This window comes from Bufo gargarizans, chromosome 5 (assembly GCF_014858855.1).
Source record: "Bufo gargarizans isolate SCDJY-AF-19 chromosome 5, ASM1485885v1, whole genome shotgun sequence".
Classification (NCBI taxonomy): Eukaryota; Metazoa; Chordata; class Amphibia; order Anura; family Bufonidae; genus Bufo; species Bufo gargarizans.
The window spans coordinates 173,464,686-173,486,857 of record NC_058084.1 but is presented as its reverse complement, the minus strand read 5'-3'; the positions used below and the strand labels follow the sequence as shown (position 1 = coordinate 173,486,857).

General features: G+C 41.9%; 1 protein-coding gene across 1 annotated transcript in view; it reads left to right on the top strand.

The window, feature by feature from the left end:
- Positions 1 to 22,172, top strand: part of PIK3R4 (phosphoinositide-3-kinase regulatory subunit 4) — a 69,730-nt gene that overhangs the window by 8,169 nt on the left and 39,389 nt on the right. Inside the window, exons 2-6 of the mRNA XM_044293318.1 lie at positions 41 to 802; positions 4,986 to 5,119; positions 10,591 to 11,173; positions 11,983 to 12,117; positions 13,635 to 13,856. Coding sequence (XP_044149253.1) covers positions 73 to 802; positions 4,986 to 5,119; positions 10,591 to 11,173; positions 11,983 to 12,117; positions 13,635 to 13,856 — 1,804 coding nt within the window. The 5' untranslated portion in view covers positions 41 to 72. The remainder of the gene's footprint in view (positions 1 to 40; positions 803 to 4,985; positions 5,120 to 10,590; positions 11,174 to 11,982; positions 12,118 to 13,634; positions 13,857 to 22,172) is intronic.

The window sequence follows — 22,172 nt, the reverse complement described above, 5'->3', positions numbered from 1 at the left end:
CACACAAACTTAACCGTTTTGTATTCTTTTTCTCTTCTAGCAATTTAACGTTGGGCTACAAGTTATTGGATCATGGGCAACCAGCTAGCAGGAATAGCTCCATCTCAGATCTTGTCGGTGGACAGTTATTTTTCAGACATTCATGAGTTTGAGTATGACAAGAGTCTGGGAAGTACACGGTTCTTTAAAGTTGCTAGAGCCAAGCATAGAGAAGGCTTGGTGGTCGTCAAGGTCTTTGCTATACAGGACCCATCACTGCCGTTAACCAACTATAAGCAGGAACTTGAAGAGTTAAAGATTCGACTCTGCTCTTCTCAGAACTGTCTCCCTTTCCAAAAGTTCACTCTGAATGAGAAGGCCGCTTTGCTCTTTAGGCAATATGTCAGGGATAACCTGTATGATCGTATCAGCACTCGCCCCTTCCTCAACAACATTGAGAAACGGTGGATTGCATTTCAGATCCTGACCGCTGTAGATCAGGCACACAAGTCTGGAGTATGTCATGGAGATATCAAGACAGAAAATGTCATGGTGACGAGTTGGAACTGGGTACTTCTCACAGACTTTGCAAGTTTCAAGCCAACCTCTCTGCCTGAAGATAACCCAGCAGATTTCAACTATTTCTTTGATACCTCTCGGAGAAGAACTTGTTATATAGCTCCAGAAAGATTTGTGGACGGTAGCACTTTTTCCACCGAACTAGAGTCTATCAAGGATCCATCTACGCCACTGGTGGACCTTACCAATAACAATCAACGGACCCGAGGAGATCTAAAGCGAGCAATGGATATTTTCTCTGCAGGTATTGATCAGAATACCTAGTGCTAAAACATGCAAACATAAATGTATTGTAGAAAAAACTCAGCCTATACCATATCTGCTGTGGAGTAGATACTGACTACCTGGCATAAATGGGAGCTATGTTAAAGGGGTTATGCCATGATTAATGCAAAAAATGAAAATCAGACATCATATAGTACATGACAATCTCTATGTAACAAACCTAGAACCTGCCCTGTACCTCACATGAATCCAGAGATCTCCTCCAATTTATCTGCTAGATTTATTTCCAGCTGGCAGATCAGGGGCATATCCTTTCTCAGGCTCATGTCCTTTCCGGTGCAGCTGGTGACACTTGAGCATGTGTGACCACCTCAGTGAGGTGGACTGAGAAATTAGAAAAAGAGCAAACAGCAGGTGGTGCTACACAGATTTTATTGAATACCTCAGTGGCTATAATAAATTATTACTTACATGCAATTACAAAAATATTCAGATCCAGGTGCTGGTCTGAAAACCATTGAATATTTTTTTGTGGGACAACCCTTTTAACCCTTTCATGCATTATCACGTACATGTACGTTGGGAAATGTGGTGCCTTACCGCATTACCACGTGTATGTAGTGATGGGATCGGGCAGTTGCAGGAGCTGCACCCACCTGATCCGCAGCATGGGCCTGGCTGTTACTGATAGCCGGACCCCTGCTGGATCTGCCGGCATCGCTGTATGCGGTGATGCCGGCGGATTCGCCCTTTCATTGCTGACTGCGGCATGTGTGGAGTTTACAGAGGGAGGGAGCTCCCTCTGACTCCATCGGCCCCCCGCGTTGCGCTGACGGGGCCAATGGTTGCCATGGCAGCCCCGATGCCTTACACAGGCATCAGAGCCTGCCAGCTAGGGCTGAGTCTCCTAGACAACTGTCAGCGTCTTACTGTGTAAGACGCTCACATTTCAATTCAGTACAATACATAATGTATTGTACTCAATTGAAACATGGATCAAACCCTGAAAAGGTGAAGTTCCACAGTGGGACAAATCTCCAAAGTAAAAAAAAAGTTTTTTTAAAAATATTAAAGTTTCAAGAAAAAAAAAGCGTCCTTTTGCCAAAATAAAGTAAATAAAAATAGACATATTAGGTATCGCCACGTCTGTATCGACTGGCTCTATAAAAATGTCACATAACCTAACCCCTCAGGTGAACACCGTCAAAAAAATAAAATAAAAACTGTGCTAAAAAAACATTTTTTTTGTCACCTTTCATCACTAATAGTGCAACACCAAGCGATCAAAAAGGCCTATGCCCCCCCAAAATAGTACCAATCTAACCATCACCTCATCCTGCAAAAAATGAGCTCCTACCTAAGACAATCACCTAAAAAATACAAACACTATGGCTCTTTTTTGTTTCAAAAATACTTTTATTGTGTTAAATGTAAGAAAAGTAAAAAAAGTTGACAGTTGGTATCGCCGCGTCCATAACAAAATACTCTATAAAAATACCACATGACCTAAAAATCACCTTACATCACAAAAAGTGTAATAGCAAGCAATCAAAAAGTCATACGCTCCCCAAAATAGTGCCAATCAAACCGTCATCTCATCCTACAAAAATAATACTCTACCTAAGACAATCGCCCACAAAAATAAATAAATATGGCTCTCCGACTATGGAGACACTAAAACATGATTTTATTTTTGTTTCAAAAATATTATTGTGTGAAACTTACGGTAAATTATAAAAAGTAGACATATTAGGTATTGCCACGTATGTAACTACTGGCTCTATAAAAATATCACATGACCTAACCCCTTTTTTCTTAAAAAATTTAAGATGTACTTCTAAGCCTTCTATCGTCCCCCAAAAAATAAAATGTGATTTTCAAAAATGATCCATACATGAAGAAGATATATGGGAAATGTAAAGTAATAACTATATTTGGAGTTATTACTATCTATTATAAAAGTAGAGAAATTGAAACTTGGAAATTTTTCCACATTTTTGGTAAATTATTATTATTATTTTTTTAAATATAAATTAAATATTTTGACAAAATGTTGCCACTGTCATGAAGTACAATATGTGTTGGCCTGGATAAGTAAAAGCGTTTTAAAGTTATTACCACATCAAGTGGCACATGTCAGATTTTCAAAAATGGCTGTGTCCTGATGGGGTTAAACATAGAAAAAGTTATGTAACTTGGAGTACAAGATGATTTAAAGGGTTCATCTGATTTCAGGGGAAAGTTGGGCAGGCTGACTTACTTGTCAAATCCCATGCCTCTGCTCACCTGGCTGCAGCAGCCATGTCACCTTAAAGGGGTTGTTCGGGTTCGGCTCTGAACCCGGACAACCCCTTTAACAAAATGTAGCCAAGCACTGGTCTCAGCGGTGCTCTGAAGAGGCCAGTGATCAGGTACAGCGGTTCCATGTGACGTCACTGCTGCAGCCGGGTGAACAGATTCCATCTGTCGGGTAAGTAATGACCAGTTCTTTATTGCAGGTAAATCCCCTGTGTTGTCTAGTTTCCTTTCAAGAGTTTATCCTACAAAAAAAATTATATAAAGTGAAATAACCTAATATAAATATTAAATATAAATATTAATTTTCTTCTTTGTGGAATTAACTTAAGGCTACTTTACACCTGCGTTCGGTGCGGAACCGTTTTGTACCTGCACAGACGGATCCGCACCGATAATGCAAACGCTTGTATCTGTTCAGAACAGATCCGTTTGCATTACCATGAACAAAAAAAAATTTGGGGGGGGGAGGCGGTTCCGTTTTCAATTGCACCATATTGTGTCAGTGAAAACTGACCCGTCCCCATTGACTTACATTGTAAGTCAGGACGGATCCGTTTGGCTCTGCATCGTCAGGCGGACCAAAGCATTTTGAAGTCCGCCTCCAGAGCGGAATGGAGGCTGAACGGAGGCAAACTGATGCATTCTGAGCGGATCCTTATCCATTCAGAATGCATTGGGGCTGAACTGATCCGTTTGACCGCTTGTGAGAGCCCTGAAACGGATCTCACAAGCGGACCCAGAAACGCTAGTGTGAAAGTAGCCTATATTGGAAGCAGTGATAATGCCCCTTAGGTTTTTTTTTTGTGTCTCAATATCTGTGCAGTGGTGGAAATGCATGCTTCAAGAAGAACTCCCGCAGAAAAAATGTATTCTTTAACCTCCTAGAAAGAAAGTCCGTTTCTCTATGTATTCCTAAGGGAGCCTCAGTCTCATAGGAATGAATGGAGACGTAACTGACTTCCTGTCCTGTGTCAGTTGGAGATCAGAGAGTTGGTCACATGACACAGCAGAGGATCAGAAGGGAGGTTATAAGTCAGAAGATTATAAGAGAAAATGACATTCACTACAATTTACAGGTCAGAGAATTAGCATTTCTGCGGGAGTTCTTCTTTCATTGTCCCTCTCCACGCTCGGCCCAGTGGCTGTACTCAGAGGAGCAGCACAGCCCATAGTTCTAAGAGGAGTTGCTCCAGTACTGTTATTCCATGGGAAATGCCAATATTTACTAAAAGGAAAGAGCTGATGGCTTGTCTTCAGGTTAGCATCTGGATTTTCTCAGAAACATAATTTATCTATCCACATGATAGCGATAAATGTGTGATCGTTGTGGGTCCTGCTGCAGGAACCCCCATCAGCTGTGAAAATAGGGTTTGCTGTGTTCCCCTTTTGAATGGAGCAGAGGTTGCATATGCGCACTATGGTTTTAGCCAAACTCTGTGGTACTGGCAAAGATACCTGTAGTCGACTGTGTCCATCTGTCCCATCGACCACCGTTTTAATAATTTGTGAGACACGCAACCCTGTTTTCACAATCATGGGGGTCCCAGCGGTGACACCCCCAACGATCGGGCACTAATCACTTGTCCTGTAGATACGTGGTAAGTGTTTATTAGAAAAGCCCTTCAGTAGATTGCCCCTGTCTTCTCATAGTCCACAGCTGAAGCTTGTGCCGCCCATGACAATATGGCAGCCGAACTTCGCTGTCATGAGCCACCCAGCAGATAGTGTTTGAATGTCCACAAGCTCATGAAACGCTGTTATCACCGAGCGACCATATGTACTAAGACCAAGTTCATACGTGTCAGATATTTTTCTCAGCGAATCCACTGCAAAATCTGGAAGTGTTCATACTTGGTCCTAGGAATCCCATTACTGTTCACTGATTCTTTTTATTTTCTTGGCAGGTTGCGTTATAGCAGAGCTGTTCACTGAAGGGGTGCCGTTGTTTGACCTGTCCCAGCTTCTAGCTTACAAAAAAGGACAGTTCTCTCCAGATCAAGCGCTGGGCAAAATTGAAGACAGCTCCATCAGACTGCTAGTAAGTATGATGACGCAGTAGACGTCAGCAAACGTGATCCTGTCCATAGAGATCCATCTACAGTTCATTTGTCCAGTCTAGGTTTCTGTGGACAACATGACCATTTTGATACATGTAGAGGCCCAATGTCTTGAGATCTGTGTGTGGAGGCTGAGGCACAGGACACAATCATATCCCTAGTAGTACTATCAATGTGATCTCCCTGCTCATCGATCTGACTAGGCATACTAATCCTATCTTATATTTTAAGGAGTGTTTAAATTTGAAGCCAAACCAGCTGTATCTGTTAAATTAACCTAGTCCTCTGTTCCTCGTTCTTATCTGTGACCTTCCCATCTGTAAATTTGTGGACGAGGTAATGTGCATCGCTACTGTCAAGGACTGGCCTTAGGAGCACTTGACCCACCAGTGACCAGTGTAAGGGACATTCATTGGCTGTAGCAGCGCATGTGATCCCTCCCATCCTGAAATTTACAGTGAGGAGCAGGTGAGTATGCTTTTATTTCAACAGGTACAGCTAGGCTTTAAATTTAAAATCATGCAAAAAAAACTAGAAAACGCCTTTAAAGGGCATCTGTCAGCAAATGTGTACCTGAAACTGGCTGACCTGTCGCATGTGCTCTTGGCAGCTGAAGGCATCTGTGTTGGTCCCATGTTCATCTGTGCCTGCATTGCTGAGAAAAATGAAGTTTGTATATATGCAAATGAGCTGTTAGGAGCAATAGGGCCATTGCCATTGCAGAGAGAGCTGAGCCAGTTGCTCCTAGAGGCTCATTTACATATATTAAAACATCATTTTTCTCAGCAGCACAGGCACATATGAACATGGGACCAACACAGATGCCTTCAGCTGCCAAGTGCACATGTAACAGGTCAGCCAGTGTCATAGATACAAATCTGCTGACAGATGCCCTTTAAGGCCATTTACAAAAGCAGATTATTGGGCAATTACCATGACAAACATTCTTACGAACACTCAATCCCAATAATTGACTCATGTAAATGTACTGCTGATCACCCAACAAACGAGCAAAACGCTCATCAGTCGACTGATCCGATCGTTTATGTGTAGGGACAGGCGGGCGTTCATCCCTATACATCCCCGATGATCGCTGCAAATAAATGTACGAGCGGTCAGTGATCAAATATGAGCCCTTGTTCCCAATCATTGACCATTGATATCGGCCAGTGTGAAAGGGCCCTTAGACTGTGTACATTTAGAGCAGACAGTCTGAAGATGCAAAAAATGTATCACAGTGGCTCATGCTGGATGAGAAATATGGTGCAGGATAGAAACCTACTGGTTGGCTTATTGGTTAGCTCTTGGTTAGACACACATGGGGGCAGATATTACTAGCTCTGTAAATGGTGTACACTTGGCCTGTGTGGACATGCACCATATGTATCACAGGGGCCAAGGCTGGATGATAAATGTGGTGCTTGGCTACACATGTTTGTCTAACTTTATGCCACCTTTTGTTTGGCTTAGTTGAGAATTCTTCACCAGTAGCGTGGCGCAGTTTTGGTTCAAAATATCTCATCTTAGACCAATACCTCTGTGCAATTTACTAGGTGCACTTACATTAGTGAATGTGGGCCACTGTCACACAGCTCATACAGGGTTTATTTAGTAGTTCCTAAGAACTTCCACTTTACTCCACCTGAAACGAAAGTTTGGTGAGTGTTCTTTGGCCTCCAGCTGAAAAGGACATTTATGAAATCAGCCAAGCAACATTGCAGGGAGTGTTCGAGAGCAGTGACGTTTGATAGCAGTACTTGCTCACAATGCTGCTTTTTAAAGGGGTATTCCCATATATCGATGAAGATATGCCATAAATGCCTGAAATATGAGGGCGCCACCTCTGGGATTCGCTCCTGTCTTAAGAACGGAACCTGAAGTAAATAGACAGCATTCAGCACGTGTGAAGCCACTCCCATTTCCTGCTCTGGGACGTCTGAAAATAGGCGAGTGCGCCTGCTCAGATATTTTTGGAAGTCCCATACTAGGAAATAGAGAGGACCCTCACAGTGGTGCTCCAATCTTGAGATAGGTGCAGGTCCCAGAGGTGACACCCACTGGACATTTATGGCATATGCTAGAGGGTAATTACGTTATAGGATGGGAAGATAGTGCAGATAGAGACCGGGGGCGAGGTAATGGAACTGGGGAAGGAATAGAAGAAGGGACTAGAACAGCTCAGAAGGAAAGGTGTAGGGTAAAAAATATACATAAACCTCTTAAATGTATGTATACTAATGCCAGAAGCCTGACTAATAAAACTGGTGAACTGGAATTAGTGATGTGTGAGGAGGACTATGACATAGTGGGAATAACTGAGACATGGCTGGATGATAGCTATGACTGGGCGGTTAATGTACAAGGTTACAGTTTGTTTAGAAAGGATCATCAAAACCGGAGAGGGGGAGGGGTCTGCCTTTATGTAAAGTCCGGTCTAAAGCCCACACTCCGCGAAGATATACAGACGTGGACAAAATTGTTGGTACCCTTTGGTCAATGAAAGAAAAAGTCACAATGGTCACAGAAATAACTTTAATCTGACAAAAGTAATAATAAATTAAAATTCTATAAATGTTAACCAATGAAAGTCAGACATTGTTTTTCAACCATGCTTCAACAGAATTATGTAAAAAAATAAACTCATGAAACAGGCATGGACAAAAATGATGGTACCCCTAACTTAATATTTTGTTGCGCAACCTTTTGAGGCAATCACTGCAATCAAACGCTTCCTGTAACTGTCAATGAGACATCTGCACCTCTCAGCAGGTATTTTGGCCCACTCCTCATGAGCAAACTGCTCCAGTTGTGTCCGGTTTGAAGGGTGCCTTTTCCAGACTGCATGTTTCAGCTCCTTCCAAAGATGCTCAATAGGATTGAGGTCAGGGCTCATAGAAGGCCACTTTAGAATAGTCCAATTTTTTCCTCTTAGCCATTCTTGGGTGTTTTTAGCGGTGTGTTTTGGGTCATTGTCCTGTTGCAAGACCCATGACCTGCGACTGAGACCAAGCTTTCTGACACTGGCTAGTACATTTCTCTCTAGAATTCCTTGATAGTCTTGAGATTTCATTGTACCCTGCACAGATTCAAGACACCCTGTGCCAGACGCAGCAAAGCAGCCCCAGAACATAACAGAGCCTCCTCCATGTTTCACAGTAGGGACAGTGTTCTTTTCTTGATATGCTTCATTTTTTCGTCTGTGAACATACAGCTGATGTGCCTTGGCAAAAACTTCGATTTTTGTCTCATCTGTCCACAGGACATTCTCCCAGAAGCTTTGTGGCTTGTCAACATGTAGTTTGGCATATTCCAGTCTTGCTTTTTTATGATTCGTTTTCAACAATGGTGTCCTCCTTGGTCGTCTCCCATGTAGTCCACTTTGGCTCAAACAACGACGGATGGTGCGATCTGACACTGATGTTCCTTGAGCATGAAGTTCACCTTGAATCTCTTTAGAAGTCTTTCTAGGCTCTTTTGTTACCATTCGGATTATCCGTCTCTTAGATTTGTCATCAATTTTCCTCCTGCGGCCACGTCCAGGGAGGTTGGCTACAGTCCCATGGATCTTAAACTTATGAATAATATGTGCAACTGTACTCACAGGAACATCTAGTTGCTTGGAGATGGTCTTATAGCCTTTACCTTTAACATGCTTGTCTATAATTTTCTTTCTGATCTCTTGAGACAGCTCTTTCCTTTGCTTCCTCTGGTCCATGTCGAGTGTGGTACACACCATATCACCAAACAACACAGTGATTACCTGGAGCCATATATATAGGCCCAATGGCTGATTACAAGGTTGTAGACACCTGTGATGCTAATTAGTGGACACACCTTGAATTAACATGTCCCTTTGGTCACATTATGTTCTGTGTTTTCTAGGGGTACCATCATTTTTGTCCATGCCTGTTTCATGAGTTTATTTTTTTACATAATTCTGTTGAAGCATGGTTGAAAAACAATGTCTGACTTTCATTGGTTAACATTTATAGAATTTTAATTTATTATTACTTTTGTCAGATTAAAGTTATTTCTGTGACCATTGTGACTTTTTCTTTCATTGACCAAAGGGTACCAACAATTTTGTCCACGTCTGTAAGTGAGGGACATGAACATGTGGAGTCACTGTGGGTAGAGATACATGGAGCTAAAAACAACAATAAATTACTAATAGGAGTTTACTATAAACCACCTAATATACCAGAGTCCACAGAAAATCTACTACTAAACGAGATAGACGAGACAGCAAATCATAATGAGGTGGTTATTATGGGGGACTTCAACTACCCAGATATAGACTGGGAAACTGAAACCTGTACATCTCATAAGGGAAACAGGTTCTTGGCAATAACCAAAGACAATTACCTCTCCCAACTGGTTCAGGACCCGACTAGAGGGACGGCCATACTGAACTTAGTATTAACCAATAGGCCTGTTAGAACAACAGATGTGCAGGTTGGGGGACACCTGGGAAATAGTGACCATAAAGTAATAACCTTCCAATTATCATTCAAAAGAGCGTTTCTTCAGGGAGGAACAAAAATACCAAACTTCAAAAAAGCAAATTTCAGCCAACTAAGAGAGGTCATAGGCCTAACTAACTGGGACAAAGTCCTCAAAAATAAAAATACAGCCACAAAATGGGATATTTTTAAAAGCATCCTAAAATCTCATTGTGAGAGGTACATACCGTATGGGAATAAAAGGTTAAGGAACAAAAATAAACCAATGTGGATAAACAGAACTGTAAAGAAAGCAATAAATGACAAAAAGAAAGCATATAAAACACTAAAACAGGAGGGTAGTGAGGAAGCACTAAAAAACTATAAGGAAAAAAACTGTAACATGTAAAAAACAAATAAAAGCAGCCAAACTAGAGACTTATTGCCAAAGAGAGTAAAACTAACCCTAAAATGTTCTACAATTATATACATGGTAAAAAGTATAAGTCTTACTTAAGGTGTCGACCCTCTACAGAGTAAAGGGAATCTGTCACACAGATTATGGACTATTATCTACAGTAATACATGAGTAGGACTGCAGATATGGAGTCCAGATCACTATTTTTTATTTCCCAACTGCCCCCCGTTCCTCCTCCTGTCCGCACTGCCGTGCACACGTACATGAGTCCTCTCCGTTATGTTAGCATCGCACAGCATTCCAGACGATGTATTTTAGCTCAGCTTTGAGTACTAAGAGCAGGGTAACGAGGGCGGTAGTAAAATAAAAAATAGAGATCTGGACTCCTTATCTGCAGGACTACCCATGTATTACTACAGATAATAGTCCAAAATCTGGGTGACAGATTCCCTTTAAAGGCATTTTGAGCACCATCTATACGGGACCTCAGTACTGTTTAGTTTGTGTGGCAGCTGACCCCCAGCAGCTCTCGTGTTCTGAACGTGTTATAGTATATCTTGACGACAATGTATTCTTTTCCTTTCTTTGAAAGGTGACTCAGATGATTTGCCGCGAGCCAGAAAAGCGACTGGCAGCAGAAGACTATTTAAAGCATCAAAGGGGCAATGCGTTCCCTGAGATATTTTACACCTTTCTGCAGCCATACATGGCTCAGTTTGCTAAGGAAACCTTCAATTCTGCCGATGAACGCATCCTGGTCATCCGTAAGGATTTAGATAATATCATCCATAATCTGTGTGGAGATGATCAGAGTGAGAAGGCCGAGGGGGAGACTAAGGAAAACGGCCTGCTCATCTTGGTCTCGGTGATAACTTCCTGTTTGCAGACATTAAAATACTGTGATTCTAAGCTGGCAGCTTTGGAGCTTATCCTCCATCTTGCCCCTCGCTTAAGCGTGGAAATTTTACTTGATCGCATCACCCCGTATTTACTGCACTTTAGTAATGACTCTGTGCCCAGATTGAAAGCAGAAGCTGTGCGGACGCTGACCAAGGTGTTAGCCTTAGTAAAGGAGGTGCCAAGGAATGACATCAACATTTATCCAGAATACATCTTGCCTGGCATTGCGCATCTGGCTCAGGATGAGGCGACTATCGTTAGGCTGGCATATGCAGGTGAGCGAAGGTTAAATTTCGTCATTTCAATCCACAAGCTTCGGCAGCTAACAGGAGCTGTACAGGTTGTGCCATGTCTAAAATTATGGGTAGGGAGGGTTGAACATGTGCTTCAACCAGATGGCTAGCCGATGGTGTACTGTACAGCTCAGTTTATTATTTTATATTGGAAGTGTAGAAGCTTCCTGTATTGCATGTTAGGGCACGATCACATGACTGTATGTGTTTAGCATTCCGCAAATTGCGCATCTGCAAAACATGGATACCGGCCGTGTGCGTTCTGCATTTTGCTGAAGGCACGACCAGCCCTATGATAGAAAAGTCTGTTCTTGTCCACAGTTGCGGATGAGTATAGGACATGCTCTATCTTTTTTTGTGGGGCTGCGGAACGGAACTACGGATGCAGACAGCAGATGGTGTGCTGTTCGCATCTTTTGTGGCCCCATTGAAATGAATGGGTCCACATCCATTTTGCAAAATGATTGTGGAATGGGTGCGGACCCATAAATACAGTCGTGTGAATGTACTCTAATGAGAGTGAATTGAATCATGTTCCAGCCCACAAGAAGCTGCGGCATGATAGTCACCAGAAATCCAACCCTGCTTGATTTCATTTGACTGTGGTGTCTCAGTTGCGTCAACTTGCAAGTTGCAACATGACCTCATTGGCTTTCGTTAATTGGTGGGCAGGCCGCGCTACATTGTGGTCTTTGGTCATGTGTGTCATGGCCAAAATTGCCGTGTAGCTCTAGCCTCATTCTGCTTGTAAAACAATTGTCTGTTTTTTTTCTTCTCTGGTACGATAATAGAGAACATAGCATTGTTGGCTGAGACGGCACTGAGGTTTCTAGAGCTGGTGCAGCTGAAAAACCTGAACATGGAAAATGACCCCGGCAGTGAAGAGCTGGATGAGGTGTCTCATCCCAGCGAGAACTATGACATAGGTATGGTTGTCTGTGATTAGTATTGTAAAGTTATACATGTTTAGTAGTACTTATTACTCCAAGGGTTGATTGCAAGGGGAGATTCTTTATGGTTGTCTAATTAGGACAGCCCCTATTCATATGCTGAATTAAGACATATGTACAGTATGTTACAGAGTCCTGGGATAGAGTCCTGCTCTGGAGAGCTCCATACAACCATGTATTACATGGTTAGCCATTGGTTTCTGTAACAGCGGTTGTGGATTGCCAGTGTTCGCCTACTCACCACCGCTGTCCCAGGCTCCGTGCTCTGGCAAGCACTGCCCTCACTGGCCTCCTTTTGTCATCGCTGGCGTCCAGCTACATTATAGGGCAGGTAAGCATCAGTGATGTGCTGCCGGTGTATCTCATGCCCTGCTCTGGTTGTGGACTATGTGCCTGCAGGTGCTGTACCTTCTGGAATCTGCTCCACAGTTTCCTTTCCTCTCTGGACACAGCATGCCTTTTAACTTGTTTCCTGTAGTACCTCGGTAAGGGCCAGCGTGCAACACTTCCTGTGATGTAAGGGTTTTGCACATGTGACCTGTGTGGCCAATCCCAGGCATCCTGCACCTGGTGCCTGAGCGTCAAAGGTCCTTGTGTTCTGTAAAGTTTGCCGTTATCTATGCTTGTGTTCCTGTGTACTTGACCCGTGCTTGTGTTTCTGAACTCTGCTACCTGTTTGATCCCTGCCTGCTTTGCCGCGACTCTCATGTTGCTGACTCGGATTGCCTGACCTGTGCCGCCTGCCTTGACCCATTGCTTGTACGACGTTACCTCTTCCTCATCCTTCAGTCTTGCACTGTTGCTCCTGGTTACGACTCGGCCTGCTGACTACGTCTACCTCTGGTACCCCCTGGTCCGCCTGGACCAGCTGCCTCATGTGTCAGTCCTTCTCGAGAGGTAGTGACCTTGTGTTCCCCTCGGGAAACTCTATCCCCACCATCAGGGGTACTGCGAAGAGCAAGGAGTTCACTTAGACAACACTCTTAGAGGTGGTGGGTCACGTGGCACTAGTTTGTGACAGTTTTTATGGGCACTGTACTACATTCTCTCAGCAGTGGCCTCTCCGGGTAAAATGTGTAACTACCTGCATCTTTCCTCTGAGACCCACTCCTATCATAAGAACGGGGCCCTGTTATGTGCCGAAAAGGAGACCATGCAATCACAGCCATAAAGCTTCTGAAATAGCCAAGAAAGTTGTCACCTTGATAGGAGATAATTGCTAGCAGCCGGACCCCATGATTATCAGAAAGGTCACGTGTCTTTGGTCTGAATGGAGAACCTGTTTTGCAGATGCGCTGCTGCTCAGTTCCGAGTCTATGGGACTGACAGAGATAGCCATGTACTGTACCCCAGGTTCCTTGTGGGTTTTTGTAGTGATTTTGATGATGTGCTGATATTAATTTCACACAATGTTGAATTCGGTGATTATTTAGTAACCCTATGAGCGCAGTGTAATGTAAAGGATATTGTCTTGCTCTTTTTTGCTTCTCTAGAATTGCAGGCTTTACACGAGATGGTCCAACAAAAGGTGGTAACGTTGCTGAGTGACCCAGAAAACATAGTAAAACAGACATTAATGGAAAATGGAATAACAAGGCTCTGCGTGTTCTTTGGCCGTCAAAAAGCCAATGATGTCCTTCTATCTCATATGATTACCTTCCTCAATGATAAGAATGACTGGCATCTCCGAGGAGCATTCTTTGACAGTATTGTTGGTAGGTGTCCAGCGCTCCTTTCTAACTTTATAATGGATAGATGTAATATGTACAGATATGAACGCAGACAACCTAAAAAATAATAATAATAAAAAAAAAAGTATATGAGAAAAGGCTTTTATTAGGTAAATGTGAACTTTACAAAATAAGTGACAACAACTGTATATTACAGTTTTAAGCACTGAAATACAAGTAAATAAAGGGGTTTTTCTTATTTACTTTACTTTATGTATCCTTTAAGATAGGTTACTAATATCAAATAGGTGGGGGTCCAGCTCCCAGCACCCACTCTTTTGCCCCTGATTAGCCAATGAAAGTGCTGTGGTGCTGAGGCAAGATCATAGTGCTCACCTCAGTGCTATGTCTCCTTCAGTCAGCCAATTGCTGGGGGTGCCAGGAGTTGCACCTCCCCAATGTAATATTGATGATCTTTCATTAAAGCAGCTCTGTCACAAGAACCAACCTATTAAACTGCACATGCTGCCTGGTAGGGCTCATCATGCTAATTAATACAATACCTTTCTTTTTTCTGTATGATAAACAGCTGCAGACACATCTGCGTTTGTATTCATATGTAAATAAGAAGTTTGAGCACCAGGAGGAGGGGCTGAATCCTTAAGGGCACTATTTTGTAACACCCCCTGTGCTCTGCACACGCCCCCCTCCCCTTGATTGACAGGGCTAGACATGCTAGGGGCAGAGCTGTGTCCTAGCATCTACATATCATATAGTCTATGTACTATAGCTTCACCACTCTGAGATCTGCTGAGAAAGCTAATGTACATAGTACTGTTTTATGCACAAGCACAATATAGGATTATACAGACACCGGTAACATGTGTTAGCTTATAAGCATAGAAAGAGCATGCATCTCTATGTGGCAATGCTATAGCTTGATGACAAGTTGTCTGTCATGCTGTAGAGATCCTAAGTTCAAGTCCCCGGAGAGACTTATATAAACTTTATTTTTCTGTGTATTTTTTTTCTCTTTTAGTTAACCCATATTAAAAGGCTATACTGTAATAGATAATCATATAATGATAGAAATGCCTCTATATTGAGAATAGTGTTTTTTTTTCTATGCCTATTACTGGTTTGTCCACATACAATAGAGGATTAGAAAGAAACTATTAATATTTATTCGCTTTTTAAAACACCAAATTCTCAATGTGATAAGGATATAGAATTTTATTAGTGGTTAAATGTGGAAAAACAAAAATATCTGAAGAAAATAACCTTGAAGTCTCTCCTGGGATCTCTACATGCAAAACCAAATGGTTACCACTAAGCTGTAGCATTGCCATAAACCTTCTAAGCATAGAAAAGACATGCTTCTCTAACACATATTACTGGTATCTTTCTAATTGTATATTGTGCTGGTAATATAAGTCAATACCAAAAAATGACCATAGGTGTCCCTATTGCCAAACCTTAGTGTATCAATAAATATTGTGGCTAAAAAAAAGAGGGTACACCTAATCAAATAACCCGGTACGAGCTCCCAAGTATACAGAACAACTAAGACCACAAAATGGAGCTCACATGATACCCATATAAAACATTGTATTTTAAGTCATGATATGTAACAAAATATACCATTAAAAAGGGGGGAAGTGGCAGAACAGACACCATCCAGGCAATACGAACACAACAAAAATATGTCCTGTATAGGGATAAATAAAAAAAATAAAAAAATCAATGTCCCATACATATAAATATGTGAAACCAATACTTAGATACATAGATCAATTTTAATCATAAATTATAACTCCATCAACAATTGCATTTAAATAATCATCAATTTTATTAGTACTTACAGAGTTACAACCAATTTAAGAACATTTAAAAATACTAATCAGACTTCAGGTGTATGGCAATTACAATTCATACATGTAAAGTGCAAGTGCAACAGTATATATGGGAAAATACAATTAGTGCATACAAAAAGTGTTATCCTGTCCACAGTATATGATCACAGATTCAGCCTTCCGACCCTGGATCCTACGGACATTATCAAGCACACTGCCATAACAAGATATCATATAGTTGGCAGAAAATCTAGCATACTAACCCAAGTATCTTCCACAACACCGTCAGACTGTGCCCCGACACGCGTTTTCGCCGTCCGCTTTTTCAAGGGGTAATGATAATAGTTAACTAGCCGGGTATATATGGTCACAGGAGTGGGCGGAGTGTTATACATTAAACCAGTGGATGATGGTCAAACCGATAGTGGGCCGGGTGATATAAATCCTCATCTGTGTGGATTTAAGTTGTTGGCATCGTCTGATAAGGTGCGCGAGCCGCCGTGCACCATCGGTTCCTGCGTACGTGGTCGCAGCGATGACGTAGGACGGCCGCGCTCCTTGGAGCACAGAGCGTCCCACGTTAGAGCCCCGACCGCGTCAGCAGGCCCGCAGCTGCGCAGAAGGACGCGCGCACTACGAGCCCCACCTTGGATAAGGAAATAGGTATCACATGGCCATATAGTGTGTCTATCCATCATTCTTATATGTTACATTTCACATGCATAGGATACAGTTTGTTTCTCCATAGAATAATCACGCAGAGGTATATATAAGATTCAATATACTCCTCACAAGGGTGCCAATAAATTCCGACCGTGCATGTAATAATAGTGAGCATACATACAATAATTCCAAACGTTTCTTCCCATAAAGAGACCTGAGTGACCATAAACATACTAATAAACATAAACATGGTAAATATAAAGTGTTTACTAAAATCCCAAAAAGTATACAATATACTTAATAGGTGATCATAAGGATCTAACAGTATTCCCTTATGTTCACACAGTAAATCTAACAGCATATATTATGTCATATAAGATTACATAAAAAAATCTTTATCAATTCATTTAGTGACAGTGCATGTATTAATTCAGAGTTTTGACAAATCCATCACATAATGACCCATTGTGCTAAGTATATAGTCCTGCATCACTGCAATCTGTATAATGAAACTTCTAATCCCTCAAAAGTGAAAACAAATTAAGAAAAAAAGGAGAAGAGGGGATAGAAATTGTGAAAAGATAAAAAAATTATGTGTATGAGTGTGCTCCACAATCAGGTATCATTGCAATCCATGACATGAAATGATTGTGTCCAAAGTGGCAGAAAGAAAACAAAAGTAAAGAAATATATATATATGAATGACAGATATACATATATAAATATAGGGGATCCATGGGATCTGGGGGTGGGTGCTCCGGATAAACGGAACACACAGCCCCAAAGCCCAGCCCCCACATTCACCACCATATAAAAACACAGATCAATAATATCCAATTGCAAAATACAAACATATTAATCCTGTACATAGGCATGTATAATTACATGGATTAATTCAGACTGTTGTGTTTATCACAAATCCCACTAAGAGCGGATAGTGGTGACAAAGTCATCATGGAGGGAATGGCCTTCCAATATTCTTATTCCATGGTCACATTAGGCTACTTTCACACTAGCGTTCGGCTGTCCGCTTGTGAGCTCCGTTTGAAGGCTCTCACAAGCGGACCCGAACGCTTCCGTCCAGCCCTAATGCATTCTGAGTGGACGCGGATCCGCTCAGAATGCATCAGTCTGGCGGCGTTCAGCCTCCGCTCCGTTCAGCAGGTGTCCGCCTGGCCGTGCGGAGGCGTGCGGATCCGTCCAGACTTACAATGTAAGTCAATGGGGACGGATCCGTTTGAAGATGACACACTGTGGCTCAATCTTCAAACGGATCTGTCCACCATTGACTTTCAATGTAAAAGTCTGGACGGATCCGCTCAGGCTACTTTCACACTTAGAAAATGTTATACAATATAATGCAGACGGATCCGTTCTGAACGGAGCCACCGTCTGCATTATATGAGCGGATCCGCTCTGAACGCTAGTGTGAAAGTAGCCTTACACATATATCCTACATATAACTCTGTAAGTACTAATAAAATTGATGATTATTTAAATGCAATTGTTGATGGAGTTATAATTTAGGATTAAAATTGATCTATGTATCTAAGTATTGGTTTTGCTAATGGTGATACTGGGTCGCTTATATAGCAAGTTAAAGGGAAACAAGCAGGGGTCGAGTGGAGGGGGAACGCGTGGGAACTGCGTTCCTGCACTTTTTTCATGGCAGGAACGCCGTTCCCTTTCAGCCTCAAGCCAGGAGAACGCGGCTGAATCAGATTCACAGGGGGAGACGCTCCGTCTCTGTGCAGGGCAGGCTAAGGGGAGGGAGGAGGAGCGGCTTCAGTTGAGAGGAAGCTGTCTGTGCTGTGCTGCTGCCTGCGACTCCTCTCATGGCGCCCCGCCCCCTACTGACATCATCTCCTTCACTTCTTCTGTCGGCCAGATACACTGTTCAGTCACTTCGGGCAGAGTGTTCGCAGCTGAGATCATTTAGAATGTCTTTCAGAAAAGTTTGTCCTGGGATTCGAACTCACGACCTCTACACATCAGAGGCAAGGCATTTACCCTCACAGCCATGAAAGCTGTCTAGGTAGGTGCTTAAAAAAAAAAAAAAAAAAAATATATAAGACTTCTACTTATACCTAGTGTACTGATACCTAGTGTACAACCATACACATGACAGCTGCCCACTGTGTATGGATGTAGCAGTGCTGGGTGTGTTGGGGCAGCTGTCATGTGTATGGTTGTACACTAGGTATCAGTACACTAGGTATAAGTAGAAGTCTTATTTTTTTTTTTTAAGCAACTAGCTCGACAGCTTTTATGGCTGTGAGGGTAAATGCCTTGCCTCTGATGTGTAGAGGTTATGAGTTCAAATCCCAGGATAAACTTTTCTAAAAGTGTTTTTTTTTTTTTTTTATAAGACTTCTACTGATACCTAGTTTACTGATACCTAGTGTACAACCATACACATGACACCTGCCCCAACACACCCAGCTCTGCTACATCCATACACAGTGGGCAAAGTTACCTACAGTAGAAGTCTTATATTTTTTTTTTTTAAGTAACTAGCTAGATAGCTTTCATAGCTGAGAGGGCATATGCCTTACCTCTGATGTGTAGAGGTCATGAGATCGAATCCCACAAACTTTTCTAAAAGTGTTTTTTTTTGGGGTTTTTTTTTGTCCGCAGCGACACAAATTACAGCATGCTAGATTTTTTGTGCTTTTTTATTTTTTGGAGGGGAAAGGGGGGGGTTGCAGTGGATCTTGGGTGAGTTCCCACACTTTTTTTTCCCAGGACTTGACCCCTGGAAACAAGTGTTGGTTGTATATAAATATGTGAGTCAATGATAGCAGAAGTCATAAACAATACATAGTATGAGGAAATTGGCAACCTGAACATATAAATGCGGACAAGTCCTGCAAAAGTCTAGGCCAAAACTCCAAAAGAACAATAACATGAACACGACTCACCCAAGAAGTAGTGTGTGTGTACCAGAATTTCGGCGTGCCTTCGTCCGGTGGTAGCGCCTTCACTGCAGGATCAGGTATTTAACCCCATGCCCACCAATAGGATGCTGAAGATTAAAATGGTAATTTCAGTCACCTGGGTATGCCATTAGCACGCGACGCGTGAATGCCCGCGCTCCACCCCCCTCCCGACCGACGTCACGCCCACAAACACATGACAAAAGTCATGTGATGCGGCGGCCTCGGCGTAGAGAGGCACAGACGCGCGCCCACATCCCAAGTGAGAGAAAACACCCACAAATATATATAGAGCTCCCTCTACTGGTACATATAGCCAATGCATAGAAACCATCCAGGAGCAACCACAATCAATTATCATTAATATTCAAAATAATAATACGGTATATTATACACCAGTGATCAACATGGTTAAACTATGAATATATACTACTGTATATAAATAGACTAAAACCGAAAGGGAAATCCCATTATCCGTATTGCACAAATCATGATATACATAGAATCAACATACATAGACTTAGTCCCCAAAAGGAATATATGTGACACATGATACAAGAAATGCAAAAAATACACTAGAGTATACAATCATGATAAGAATAGGAGTAAGGTGAGAAAGTGTATATACACATACATACTGAAATAAGGTGGAAAAAGTAGGACTAAATAACGTGAAGAGCATCAACATAAAAAAATGATCAAATGTGAATGGTGTACAAAAATTGCGAAGTGTAGTACCAACGCACCAAATCGAATGTGCTAAAAGGCGATGAAGCCGCACAAACATAAGATAAAGAAGGAAGAAAGATGAGCGATAAGGTAAAGTGGTGTGTGCAAAACAGCTACATGTAGTGGTGAATCTTACTGCCTAAAAAAAAATAAATCATCAAACATGTCCAAAATTTATAAAAATCGTACACGAATGAAAAAACGTCGAAGATAAGTTGCATCCAAGAAAACACCAGAGAAGAAAACTAATAAGAATGAAGGGTGGTCAGCTCTGGACTTGCCCTGTCAATGAACAGCATCCTATAAAAATGGGGAAAAAGGAAAAAGTGAATAAGACTTGCATGTAAAAGATCCACAGTCGTGGCCATGACGATCATAGAAACGATGAGAAACCCAGATTCTCATTGAGGCCCATAGGACGTAAAGTCCCAAGGGTCCAAATCCAGCGACTTTCTCTTTGGGCCAATTTCCTAGGTATATTTCCAGCTCTTAAATCAACCTTAATGCCATCAATTCCTCTTACCTTTAAGAGTCTTGGATTGCATGCATGAAATTCCTTGAAGTGTTTGGCGATCGGTTTCAAATCATTGGTCCTCTCTGTATCCTTTGCAGAGATGATGTCCTTCACATGTTCTCTTTAATTCCCGAGTAGTTAAACCGACATATATTTTGGGGCACAGACAGGAAGCGTAGTACATCACCCTGGGACTAGAACAGGTGAGGTAGTGTTTGATTTGAAAGGTTTTCCGTCCCCGAGAATCCACAAAATCATATGCCCGCTCCATATTGGGACATGCAACGCATTTACCACAGGGTTTAAACCCCCATTGTGGTCTACTTCCGGGAAAGATCTGTTGAGATATTGGTTCAAAGTAACTCCTCACAAGAGTGTCACGTAGAGTATTCGGGCCGTATTTTTTCATTCGTGTACGATTTTTATAAATTTTTGACATGTTTGATGATTATTATTTTTTTTTAGGCAGTAAGATTCACCACTACATGTAGCTGTTTTGCACACACCACTTTACCTTATCGCTCATCTTTCTTCCTTCTTTATCTTATGTTTGTGCGGCTTCATCGCCTTTTAGCACATTCTATTTGGTGCGTTGGTACTACACTTTGCAATTTTTGTACACCATTCACATTTGATCATTTTTTAATGTTGATGTTCTTTACGTTATTTGGTCCTACTTTTTCCACCTTATTTCAGTATGTATGTGTATATACACTTTCTCACCTTACTCCCATTCTTATCATGATTGTATACTCTAGTGTATTTCTTGTATCATGTGTCACACATATTCTATAGGGGCTTAGTCTATGTATGTTGATTCTATGTATATCATGATTTGTGCAATATGGATAATGGGATTTCCCTTTCGGTTTTAGTCTATTTAAATAGTATATATTCATAGTTTAACCATGTTGATCACTGGTGTATAATATATAATATTATTTTGAATATTAATGATAATTGATTGTGGTTGCTCCTGGATACTGTTTCTATGCTTTGGCTATATGGACCAGAAGAGGGAGCACTCTCTCTAATAAATATATATATATATATATATTTGTGGGTGTTTTCTCTCACTTGGGATGTGGGGGAGCGGTGCCACGCTCGGCACCTTCCGTCGGTGCGTCTCTACGTCGAGGCCGCCGCATCACATGACTTTTGTCGGAAGGGGGCGGAGCACTGGCATTCGCGCATCGCCTGCCCATGGCATACCCAGGTGACTGAAATTACCATTTTAAACTTCAGCATCCTATTGTGGGCATGGGGTAAATACCTGATCCTGCAGTGATGGTGTTACCCCCCCGGACGAAGGTACGCCAAAACGCACGTCGGGGTAGATCCATCCTGGTACACACACACTGCTTCTTGGGTGAGTCATGTTCATGTTATTGTTCTTTTGGAGTTTTGGCCTAGACTTTTGCAGGACTTGTCCGCATTAATATGTTCAGGTTGCCAATTTCCTCATACTATGTATTGTTTATGACTTCTGCTATCATTGACTCGCTCTTATGTCAACTTTTACTAGTACATTACTTCATATATTTATTTATACGTATGGGACATTGATATTTTTTTTTTTTCCCCTATACATGACATTTTTGTGGTGTGTGTATTGCCGCAATGGTGTCTGTTCTGCCACTTCCCCCCCTTTTTAATGGTATATTTT